At 54.2% G+C, this 12561-nt stretch overlaps 1 protein-coding gene across 1 annotated transcript; it reads right to left on the reverse strand.

Moving 5' to 3' along the window:
* Positions 1-430: 430 nt before the first annotated feature.
* On the reverse strand, positions 431-10499 carry P2RY2 (purinergic receptor P2Y2). The gene is made up of 2 exons (XM_040056414.2): positions 10379-10499; positions 431-3891 (listed from the first exon to the last, which is right to left on the reverse strand). The coding sequence occupies exon 2, from the start codon at positions 3885-3887 to the stop codon at positions 2811-2813; it is 1077 nt and encodes a 358-aa protein (XP_039912348.1). The 5' UTR covers positions 3888-3891; positions 10379-10499; the 3' UTR covers positions 431-2810.
* Between the last annotated feature and the right edge of the window lie 2062 nt (positions 10500-12561).

Below are 12561 nucleotides of genomic sequence, written 5' to 3' on the forward strand. Positions count from 1 at the left end.
GATTATTCCTGAGCAGATTGCAAGGTGATTTGTCCACAGTTTGGAATTAACACATCCATGGAGCTGAGTGTGTCCTGAGCCTTGTTTCACTGAGAGAGAAAGGCCCAGTGAAAGCCAGGCTGGGGATCAAGATAAATTGCAAACCAAATGAAAACTAAATTGAAACCAAATGTATTTTTTCATGTGGACTGTGGTTAGGCTCAGGAAACTTCCTGGTGTCTGCAGGGAAAGGTGAGGAACCTCTGAAAACCAGAGGTTTCTAACATCTTGGTTTGGTGGCTGGGAGAACCAGAAAAACAAAAAAGATCCATGGGATGGCAGACTAATTGTTTTGAGATTTGTTAATTAATTACTTAATCTAGCAATTTCTTCTAGTCTTCAACAAGAGCAGCCTAGGAGAAGCTACCAAGACCATGGAGACTCAACCAAAATGGTTTGCTATTGAATTTGTCATGCTCCAAGGGGTTTTTTCCCCTTTGAAACCCTGCCATGACCACAGAGCTGTCTCTGCACCTGGGTTTTGCCAAAACTGCTGGCACCAGCAGCCCCCTGAAAATCTTGAACAAAGAGTGGAGATTGAATTCATTGAATTAAATGGAGATCACGATTCACAGAGGAGTGGACATCTGACATCTGTACCTAGAGCTTAAAATATTTCCAACAACCCAGTTTCTACCCCCAATACCCATCTTTGTACATACCAGACGAGACGGCAAAGAAGTGCTTGTAGTAGAAATAAACCCATTTACTATCAGAAATCTGAGGTGTTTGCATGTTACAAAAATAAAAATGTACAGTCACTGTCATAAAACTCACCTTTTTTTTTTTTTTCTCTCTAGTATAAGTTAGTGCTTTTACAAACAAAAACAAAACAAAACAAAAGTCTAGAGCTAAATTTCCAGCTGGTACCTCTCCAACCGCTCTGCATCTGGCTAGTGGTGTCACTTGGGGATGAGGATCACACAGGGACACCCCTGATGGCACTGGCAGTGCTGCCCAGGGTGGTGGCTCCAAGCCAGCCCAGAGGGAAGTGGGATTTCCAAGCAGGACCTCAGGAGGAAACTTTGGGTATGTTTTTGTTGAGTTATTCAGAGCACGTAACGTGTCCACGCTGCTTTTTGGCAAGCGTGGGAGAGCGGGCGAGGCCTGGCCTGGAGTGATGCTTGTACCAGCTCAGTGCCCCAGCTGAATTCATTTCTCCCAGTTATTTGTCTCGCCCCAGTGACCGTGCCATGACCCTCACCATAAAGCCAAGCTCCCTTCATGAGAACAAAGGAATAAAGGCGCAAGTCTGGTCTTAACCCAGTCCTATCCTGAACACAGTCGAGGGTGGGATGAACCACCCTATAAAAGTCCTATTTGCCTTTGCCTCCTGTGGTTGTGACATTGTTGGTTGGGGCAAGAGCTCCCCGTTGGGGGTGGGACCACAGGAACCTCCCAGTTAGTCCTGAATGGTCCCAGTCACCCGTGACTGAACACAACTGGTGACATGGTGACGTGGCTTTGTCTCCACCTAACCACAAGAAGGAAGGATGGGAGAAACTAAGGAGTGGTCCGAGGTCTTGGCCTAAGCCAACATCAAATGTGTTTGCCTAGTCCTGAAATAAAGCTTTTACAAAATGCCACTCTTCCAGTGCTGCAGCCCAAGAAATTTTCATTTCTGGGAGGAGGAATCTTCCTGGCAGGGAAACCATAGACCTGAGCTCTGGGCTCTCTGACACGACAATTACAGGGAAAAACACCAAGAGCACCTTCTGGTGAAATGTTTTGTGGACATTTTTTCCAAATACAGGCAGAACGGAGTTAAGCTCAGCATCACTTGCAGCTCCTCAACCCAGGGTTTAGTGCTGGCAAATTTTGTCACCTCTGAGGGGCAGCACTGGGGATGTAGCGGCGCTCAGCTGAGGGGATCAACACTCGTCTTTGCTGCTGGGCTGGAAACATGAGTCACCAGGAAGGGGGTTAAAAACAAGACATGAAGAGCTCACCTTAAATTTTAATGAGCTGGAGATGATTATTAAAGCCAGCAGCTGGAAGCTGTAGGTTCCTAAAAGCTTTTAAAGGGTGACTGTTGCTGTTGGGAAGCACTAATGGGTTTTTTGGAAGATGTTGGCCCCGCTGGAGAAACCTATGGGGGATCTGCTCGATGGTACCAGTAAAACTCCAGTGGGCTGCTACCAGTGCACTCCAGTGGGATGGAATGTCCACCAGCACCCTGGTTAATGAGAAGCCAGCCCTTGGACAGGAGCTGGGAATCCCATCCCTGCTTGGCCAGCTTGAAGCTGGGAGAGCATTTCTTCAGGGATGCAAAGCTGTGGGAGACCCTTTCCCGCTCTGGGTGATACTTGTCCTTGACATTTGCATCAAGCTGTTCAGCAGAACTGCAGCTGACTCTCCTTGTCCACCCAAAGCCTTTCCTGCCTTGCCAAGGCCCAGAGGAACTCCAGCCCCCCCTGTGCCAGGCAATCTGCAGGCGGAATTCTTTAGGGGGACCTTTTGCACACGGCGCTTTTGTTTTGGAAAATGATCCAAGGCACTCAGGGCTCGACTTTTTTCCCCAGATTTGGTCACCTCAGCGTTGATCAGAGGGGCAGGCTGGGATGCAGAGCCAGAGATCAGGGTTCACATGTGCGACCGCAGCTGCATCTTCCTGAAAAAAATACAGCAAAAACAAGCAGAGGAGCGCGTCGGACACAGACCACGCCGGAGCGGGTGCAAGCCCAGGCACCCCAAACACCCAAAGCCTCGGGCCCCAGAGCATCCTGTCCTCCCTTCACATCCAGGATAAACCCTTCTGCTGCAGAGCAGAGCTAGGATTTCAGATCCTTGGAGAGCGTGACCGTGTCGCTGCTGGTTCCCAGGTGACTGTTGGGAACGATGCCCAGTGCCACCTCATTCTGAGGCTTCCCTGGCATTTTGCTGCCCGCAAACTTCATAAATCGTTGCCCCGCTAAGAAATACAGGATGGGATCCAAGCAGCTGTTGGTGCTGGCGAGGGGACGAGTCACCTTGTAGGCCAAGTTGATGGCATTGAGGGTCTGGCAGCTCAGGTCCCAGCTCCGGAAGGAGTAGTACAAGGTGCGAGTGACGTGGAAGGGAAGAAAACAAACAATGAAGACCACCAAGACGATGATGATCATCTTCACCGACTTCTTTTTGGAGCGGGACAGGCGGGAGATGCCCCGGGTGGGCTGGAGCAGCCGCCGGGCCATCAGGCAGTAGCAGACGATGATGATGAGGAAGGGGATGCAGAAGAGCAGCACCAGCATCACCGAGCTGTAAATGACGAACTGGCCGAAGAGGTCCTTGCTGGAGGTGTCGTGGCAGGTGATGGTGTCGCCCTTGACGCTGGTGGTGACAAAGAAGAGCACGGGGGACTGGCACACCACGGTCACCGCCCACACCGCCACCGACACCCTGCGCGCGTGGCGCACGTGGCCCCACTGCAGCGACTTCAGCGGGAAGCAGATGCCCAGGAACCGGTGGATGCTGATGCAGAGCAGGAAGAGGATGCTGCAGTAGAGGTTGGTGTAGAACAGGAAGCGGACAATCTTGCACAGCCCCACGCTGAAGGGCCAGTTGTCCCCCATGGCATAGTAGTACACCAGGAGGGGCAGGGAGACCACGTAGAGCGTGTCGGATATGGCCAGGTTGAACATGTAGGTGGTGGAGGCGTTCCAGGTCTTGATCCTGAAGATGAAGGCGTAGAGGGCCAGCAGGTTGAGAAAGAGCCCCACCACGCACACGATGCCATAGGAGACGGGCAGCAGGACGTATTTGAAGTCCTCATCAAATACGCACTTGTAGGGGTTGTCATCTGTGCCACCTGGGTCCGAGGAGCTGTTGATGATCCTGGTCCAGGATGGAGGAGTTGTGAGGTTCTCCATCACCCTGAGGGGAAAGCAAAGACGCTGTAAAGGACATGGAGACAATGGCTCAAGAGGGCAGCACGTCACTGACCATGGACACCGTGGCCTCATGGTGTTCATGACACAACTGAGTAGCTCCTGGCATGGAGGAATTATGAGGTTATTTATTTATTTATTTTACTTCATTCTGCATATGGAGTACAGAGGAAGAACTGAGCTGCTTTAAAGTCACCAACAAACCCCAGGCTACATGTGGGAGTCCACCTCAGACCTCCTGCAGCCCAGTTCAATGTCTCAAACTGCCCTTCCCACCAGGTTCACACAAAAATTTGGTCTCGTGCATCACAGAACAGGAAAGATGCTCCATTCTGTGTTTAACCAGCCATGAGAAGTGACTCAGCTGAGCACCATTAAAAATGCGTCCTGCTAAATTCCAGCAGCTGGAAAATTTGAAAGAAAGGATTAGAAAGTGGAATTCCAGCAAGCAATCCTCATCACTGGCCCCCAGTGCAGAGATCTTCAGTTCCTTTGGGTAGGGCAAACCTCACCACACGCTGTAATCAAACCCTGGCAAAAGGAGCATGGTCTCCACCACAGGGGCTCTGCCTGGCTTGGCTGTTGATGAGGCCGATGTCTTTAATGGGTTTAGTGTTGGGCTGATGGTGGCCAGGTCACAGTGCTCCCTGGCCTCGAGCCCTGCTTGTGCAGAGCTGCTCTCTGCACGGGACTGGTTAGCTGGGAGCAGAAAAATGGCCTTGAAAGGGTCTCTGCAGACACACAGAGCCTGGCCTCTCTGTGAGGAGGGACAAGGGCCCTTTTGTGCCCTGGTCTCTGCTGACACCCGATCTCCGAGCGAGTCCATGGGTCAGGAATCAAATTAAAATGCATTTCCTCCCTTCCCGTAAGAGAAGCCGGTTGGATCTCCCTGCTGTTCCCTGCCTTACGGGAAGCCTGTGGAAGTGGGGGGTTACAGGGAGATGAATCCAGCCCAGGAGCTCGGGCACCAGGAACTCCTGCAGGAGAAAAGGTCTGAGGAAAGGGGCCCTTGGGATGAGTGTGTGGGATGTACACTGACCCAAACCTCACCAGGATTTTAAGAAGTGGAAAAGAGCAATCCCAGCCTTTTCAGGTAAAGGGCTCAGCTCTAACATGGTGCCACTATGCTGAGGGCCAGTGTCGCCATGCCCTTTCTTGCAAAACAAACACCAGATCCAGAGCTATCCTGCCCCTACCTCCAACTCGGGTCCTGTAGGGAAGGAGGCAATGACTTGAAGCTCCAGCTTCAAGTCTCCTTGAAGCTGCCAGCCTGGATGAACTCTCACCAAAGTAAAGCACTTTGGTACAAAGCACCTTGGCAACTGCTCGCTGAGGGAGAAGGGATGAAGTGATGCTTCCAGCCCATCACAAGGGGATAACTCCAGTCCTTGCTCCTGGGACTCACACAACCTGTCCAGAAGTGCACTGACACCATCCCTGCTGATGTTTCTCCCATCCTGCTTCTTTCCCCTTGGAATGGTGCGGGCTGAGGCTCACACTTCCCAAGGACAGGGGAGGAAACCCCACACACACTCACACCCCAACTAATCTGCAACATCTGAAAAAAACCCCAGTATAACTTTGAGAACCCCTCCGTGATGAAAATCAGGAGCCAGCACTGTCCTGGCCTTGGGGTTTTGGTTTTCCTGCACTCACTTCCGCTTTGCCCCCATCCTGCTTCCCCCGAGCCCCCAGCAGTGTGGCCGTGGATGGAGAGGGTTAACAGAGCTCTGGCAGATGGGAAAACATTTTCCAGCTGCTGTTCTCCGCAGTTTCTTCCTTCCCTTTGACCTCTGCAGATCTGTGGCCAGGCAGAGAGAGGTGGCCCGCAGACCTGGCAGCCGATGAGACGGGTTGGACAGGCCACTGTGGCCGAGGGAAGCCACACAAGATGCTCTAAAAGGCACAGGGAAGCGTTACAGAGTCCCAGACGCATGGGATTTCTCCATCTGCACATAACCCAGCACTGAAGGGGGGAGATCACCCTGAATTCCAGCTCATCTTCCCACAGGCTTCTGAGACCCCAGCGAGAAAACCCAACCACGCTCCATCCGTAAGCCGAGGTGTGGAATCTCCTCCGGCTGCCCAGGGGTGTGCCAAGTTCCTCATCTCCATCTTCAGGACAAGGAGCAAATAGTGTCTGCTGCTTGGTTTGAATGGAGCCTTGTCCTTGCTGTCGTGCTCTCCCTTCTTTTCCTTCTGGGAATGCCAAAGCCTTTCTTTTTCCTTTCTTACCCTATTTTTGCCCAGAATCCCTAGGACAAAACCTGCTGTGTGTGCTGGGCCCGTGGCTGCAGTCCACCCCCTCATTCCAGCCTCGCCACATCCACAGGGAGCGAGCTGGAGAGGCCAGGGCCAGCCAAGGCACAAGAGCTGGCAGCTGGCACTGCCCTTTGCTGTGCCCACGGCTGGCACGAATTCCAGCTCCGACTGCGACACCCCGCGCCCCCGGCAGGGATGGGGGGCGGGGCGGCAGCAGCAGCAATCCCTGAGGATGCCAAGCAGGATGAACTCTTCTGTGATCCCCAAAAGCAAACCACAAGGCTTTGGTGAGAACCACCTGCATCTGCCTCATCCCTTCATCTCCCAGCCCTTTCTGAGGTCACAGTGGGAGGTTTTTCCCTCTGGCATCGGATGCAGGCAACCAGGCTCAGCTTTTTGGGTGCCCTCCAGCCATCCACACACAGTTTCCTCCATGCTGAACCACGGGAAATGGCTGGACCATCTTTCTCTCTGCAGTGTGGCCTTGGACCTGTTTATCCCATGGGACATTGGAGGTTTTTCCCAGAGAACACGTACCCTCAGTGCCAGTGGATGAAGGCAGTACAGGAGAGGAGCCTGGTGACGAGAGGAGCCTGGGCAGATCCCTGCCCTCAAATTAAGAACCCAGAGGCATGTGCACGTGAAGTCAGCATCCCAAAATGCCCCTGTAACTGTATCTGCCAGGGATATTGAGATCAGCCAGTATGGGAAAGAAGGGGGATGTCATGGGAGAAGGTCATGGGCAGCTGAGGGATGGGCAGCACTCCACAAGGACACCACGGGACAGGCACTGAATTGCCAGGTCAAGGCCTTGACTTCTGATTTCTGCTCCATTTTTCAGCATCCCCAGTGCCGTCCCAGCCATGTTTCGTGCTCAGGAATTTGCCAGGCAGCAGCAAAGTCACTGAAGGCAACAAAGCGCAACCAAACCACGGCTGCGATGGAGACGTTTTCACAGGGGGCTGATGAGACTTAATTTGCCTTCCCAAATAATTAATGTGGATTAAATTACCAGCAGGACCTCACAGAGGCAGCCCTTGGTTCTGCCACAGCTCCCATTGTTTTATGCTGGAGGTGGAAACCACGATCCTTCACCGCATCTTCTCCCTGACTCGCTTCCAAAGGACACATGGAGAAACGTGGGTGTTTTCCCTGCCCTAATTCAGAGGCATTTAGTAGACTCATCAAAATCCTCGCTCGGGATCAGGAGCTACTCGAGACTCTGGGAAGCAGACGACCTGGAATCGTTTTTCACTGCTCTGGGATTGTGGTTGAAACCCTCTGTGACCAAAAGCAAACAGGCAGCGCGTTCGGACGCTCCCGAGCCTGTCTGCTCAGAGCCATGAGACAGGATCCGGCTGAAATCTGAGCCTGCCCAAATTGCCTGGTTTCCATCTGCCCTTTCCCTTTGGATCCTTTCTGCCACGCTGACCTTCAGAGCCTTTCTCCTCTGGGCTGGCCCTGGCCACCAGCGTGGGCTGAGGACCTCCCCAGCTGTCCCAGCTCCACCATCCCCAGCACCTCTCCCCAGCAATCCCAAGGCAGGACACCTCCAAAATTCATTTCCAGGATAGCCAAGAACCTTAAAGGGCTTTATCCATCTCCCTGCCAGGCAAAATCCCTTCTTTATCCCTGATGGGTGTGATCTACCCCTTCCTCCATCCCCAAAATAGCCAGAACACTTCATTTAAACCAAAACCTAGCAAAGAATTTGTTTCTGTCCCAAAAAAAAAGCACCTTTGGAGGGCAGCACCACTCCAGAAATGGAGCTGCTCCACTGAAGCAGCCACGTGCCTCAGTTTCCCCTCCTGTCGCCAGGCTGAGAAACAGCAGAGTTGAATTTGTTTTCTCCATGAAAAATACTTTTTCTGGGTGTGTTTTGGTTTCCCTAGAGGGTTTTTCATTAACTTGATCCAAGCTAAAAAGGGGAGAGAGAGTCTGGAGAAAAGATATACCAAATTTAAAAGAACTTTACGGCTTTGTTTGGAGGTCAAATAAAATGTTTTGCCTTGAGAGAAGTCACTTCTGGGAATTTCTGGTTTCCCCCAAGAAAGCCCCTGAATTCCTCCCTGAATCAATCCCCCTTCCAGCCTTCGCTTCCTAGGGCTACCAAAACCTCCTGCCTTGCTCCACACCATGGGAAATCAATCGGAATTAACCAAATCTGTGAATCACATGAATTTCAAAAGCATTAAAACCTTCGGTGACATCGGTAATTAAGGCCACCTTCATTCAGTTGAACCTGACTCAATTCCCAGCAAGGCAGGGCTCTGGGGATGGATCCTTCTGGAAGGAAACATCAGCCCTGGCCAGTATTTAATCCCTTCATCAACACTTCCCTTCCTGCTTCAGCAGAGGTGATGCTCCCTGCCTGTTGGTCCCTGCTGTGGGATTGGGGTGGATCCAAACTTCCAGTTTTACTTACTCCACAGGGGAAACAGCACTTGCATCCTTTAGGCTTCCTGGAGGTGGAAAGGTGGTGTTCCTATCACTTTGGTTCAGCCCTCCATGACCTTTTGATGCTCACTGGAGGAAGCAACAGTCAGAAAAAAGAGTGTGGGACCAGTTTCTGGCCAGGTAATCCTATAGCTAACCCTACAAGCTCCGTATCTGGGAGAAGGGACATTTCCATGGAGACCTCCTGCCCACATCCAGGTGTTAGAGAAACACCCGACACCAAGGAATGCCTGGAAAACCCAAAGGCACTCTGGGGGGCATCCAGGATAACACAATCACACAGCACCACCAGAAAACTCCGCAGGGGGTGGACTTTGGGGGATAATTTCTTGCTCCACAGGGAGCACCCCATGGAGGCAATAGGGTCTTTGCTTCATGGGTGGTTCCTGTTCAGGTTTTAGTGGGGGCTGCTCGGCACTGAGGAGGGAGCCCAGCGTGGCCGGCAGCACGCTCCGCTGCCAGAGAACTATTCACGGCTTTGGCTTCATGTCAACAGCCCGAGATAAAAATCACACTGGGCAGAGACAGGATAAAGTCACTTGGTGCCATGGCCATCAGAAATCCTTCTGGGCGTTTTATAACCCACTGAGCCCTGGGACCCGGCCGCGCTCTGGGGCTCGGCGCATTTTGGGGTCTCTCCCTTTGCACCGGAGCTCCTTAACCCATCAGCCACCCTTTCCGTGAGGGAAAACAAGAGGAAATTGGTGGTGATGAAACAGACCAATTTTGACAGCAGCGACCACGAGCTAGGGCCACTATCCCCCAAAGTCGGTGGTCCTCCAGAGCAGCGTTTGCTGCTTCTCACCTCGAGTACAGGAAGGCAGGAAGCCAAATGGCTTTTGCAATAAACTGATAAGAAAACTGGAACAGACAGAGGAATATGATGTTTTGCCCCTAAAGTTGTTCCTGCAGTGATGCCAGCCAGTGCCCAGCTCCGGGAAGAACGGTGTTTTGGAGGCTAGGAGTTGCTAGAAGGAGTCAAAGAGTTTGAAATCAAAGTATCACCCATCGCAGTGTAAATTAAAATGCTCCCAGAGAAATTACACAGGGAGCCCAGCGTGCAAAGAGGTGGAAAAACACAGGGAGCAAAGCAGGGAGCCAGCTCCACGGTTTAACCCGAGCTGTGTACGGGAAATCACGGGTAAACAGCCAGTGAATTCCCCGGGGAAGGAGAAACTGAGCGGCAAAGATATTATTGTGAATTAATGCATAAAAAAACCCCAGTAATTCAGGTAAAGAGGAGCAAAAGGAGCAGAAGGCTTCCCTGAGTGCCCAGCTTGAATCAATTGTGCCGGCGACTCCCTGCCGGCTGCTGCTCCCACTGCCCTGCCTTGGGGCACTTTGGGGGAGTTCTAGCGGCAGTATTTAGTGGGGTTGAGAGGAGGAGGAGAGCAGGAGAGTCGGGGCTCGGCTCTGTACATACAGTGCCCCACTCCCTGCTTGGGGTGCACCGGGACCGTGTGTCACCCCTGTCACCCAGACAGCAACAAGCGCCACCACCGCGAGTACGTGCATGTGTGCGCTCGTGTCCGTGAGTATGTGCACACGGGGGTATGTCCCCTATTCCTGCGTGTCCCCCCCACCCGTGTCCCCACTCCCACCCCATGCACGAGTTTCCCACTCGACTCTGGGGGTCGCCGCTCGTCCTTCCCTGTCGTGGGCAGGACACGGAAGGTTGGACACCCCCCAGGACATCCCCCCCTGGTCTCTCCATGGTCTCTCCATGGTCCCCCGCCCGCCGCGGTCGCGCTCACCGGGCGATGCCGAGCCGGGGGCTCCGTGCCGGGGGGTCAGCGCCGATCGCCCCGCTCAGGAGGGCGGCGGAGGCCGCGCCATGCCCGGCTTTGGACCTTCTCCCGGTGCCGCCGCTCCCGGTGCCGCCGCTCCCGGTGCCGCCGCTCCCGGTGCCGCCGCGTGTGAGCAGGGACGGGGCGGGCGTGGGGCTGCACCGCCCTCCCGGCGCTAGGAACGCGCTCGGGACGGGGCAGGAGCCGGGCCAGAAGCGCCCCGCCCGGGGCTGGGACCGCCCTTTCCCCCGGGGACGGGACAGGAGTTCTCCTGCCGGGATGGGAACAAGTCTGGGATGAGCGCTGGGATCGCGACAGGAGTACGACCGCCCCCTCTCTTTCTCCCTCCGGGATGGCACTGTGGATGGGATCGGGATTGGGGTTAGGGCTAGAGCAGGAACACCACCCACCACCCCCCAACCCCCCCCCCCCCCCCCCCCCCCCCCCCCCCCCCGCTCTCTCCGCCGGAGATGGGAGTATGGATGGGATTGGGGACCGGGACCGGGACCGGGACCGACACCGACTGCTCTCCCCTTTGTCCCCCGGGAATGGGACCGGGATAAGGGCTGGGACAGAAGACCCACTGCATCCTCCAGAAATGGGAGCATGAATAGCATCAGAATCGGGACTGACATTGGAGACAGACGATTGCTCCCCAAATCCTCCCCCGGGGATGGGACCGAGGATGGGGCCGGAGTTAGGACAGGGACAGGACCCCTCCCACGTCTCTGCCCCGGGAATGGGACCATGGATGGGATTGGAGCTGGGACTGAGTCTGGACTCACTTCCACGGGTGCTAGGGCTGGGACTGATGGCAGGACTGGGATGTTGGGACATTTTATCATTGCTGGAACCAGGAGGACATGGCAGAAGGTTTGCTCCAGGTTTGCTCCTTGCTGTGTGTTCTTTGAGCTGCTGTCCCCACAGAGCCCTGGCACGATGCAGCCCCCCAGGAAGCTGCAGGAAGCTGTGGAGGGCCACCACCACCTTGGCAGCCTGCCCTCTCCTGCAGGTGGCTGCTGCCCAAGGGAAGCAGTGGCCCGGTTCAACCCAACCTTCCCGGTGGGGCTCATTCACCTGGGTGAAAACCCTTCAGATTTGGGGGGTCTGGAGGGTTCCTGGACAGGAGCAGCCCCACGGGATCGTGTGCAGGTGGCCCAGATGTCTTCCATTGCCGCGAGCGCCGAGCAAGCCCCAGTATTCCCCCGGGCATTCCCCATCTGTGTCCCTGGGTGAAAGCCAGAGCCTCCTTCCCCAGCTGGATCTGATTTCTTGTGGGGGTCCTCAGGCCCCCTGGCTATGGCTGGGGGGGACCATGAAGCCCCCAATGGAGGAGTAGAAGAACACCAATGGCATTTATTATTCAACAGCAGAAAGTGGCAGCTGGCTAAGGAGGCATTAAGAGGATATGAACTCCTGGCAAGGACACAGGGCTGCAGAGATCTTGCTCACGGATCTCCATGCCAGAAGAGAGCAAAAAAAAAATTCCTGTTTCCTTCTTCTGATGTAATTTGTTTGAGGAGGGAAAACAATACATCACATCGCAGCTATTTGGGGCTGATAAGGGAGGAAGGACAGACTTGCTGCTGGCCCAGAGGGAGGGAGGTGCCTGGGCAGAGCTGCTGAGTGAGGCTCAGCTGGGTGCAGCTGCCCAGAAGTGCCCTGGGTGCTGAGTTCAGCCCATCTCCCCCGGATTTGGAAACACTTCTTGGGCAAAATCTGGGTTCACCCAACCACAGCACCTTGGTCTCATCCTCCAAATCCTTTGCTCTCCCAAGGAGGGATGATGTCCAGAGGTGACGGATGGATGTGTGGATGATGTCCAGGGAGTTGTCGCTGTCCTTGCGTGAGCTGTGACCTGTGGGGTGATGGCTGCTGCTCAGCAGCCCTTGCCTGGCGCCATCTGGCCTGGTCCCCCAAGGTCTGAACACCCGCAGCTCTTCCTCCGTGAGATAAAGCCAAACAACTCAAAAACAAGAGGCAGGCGCCTTCCTCATCTCCAGGGGTGATGAATTATGTCCAGGCCAGCTGAGAGGTCTGCTTGGCGGCTTGGTGCTGGATGCTTTGGAAGGCCAGAGGAGATGTTTTCCTAAAAGCTTCTTTGGAGCGGGGAAGTGGTCCCCTGGAGAGTCCTCTTCCCATCAGACCTT

The sequence above is a fragment of the Hirundo rustica genome, chromosome 2 (genome assembly GCF_015227805.2).
Source record: "Hirundo rustica isolate bHirRus1 chromosome 2, bHirRus1.pri.v3, whole genome shotgun sequence".
Classification (NCBI taxonomy): domain Eukaryota; kingdom Metazoa; phylum Chordata; class Aves; order Passeriformes; family Hirundinidae; genus Hirundo; species Hirundo rustica.

What these genes read in the sequence shown, in the direction of transcription:
- P2RY2 (XM_040056414.2), bottom strand. Translation starts at nt 3,887, where the DNA reads ATGGAGAACCTCACAACTCCTCCATCCTGGACCAGGATCATCAACAGC.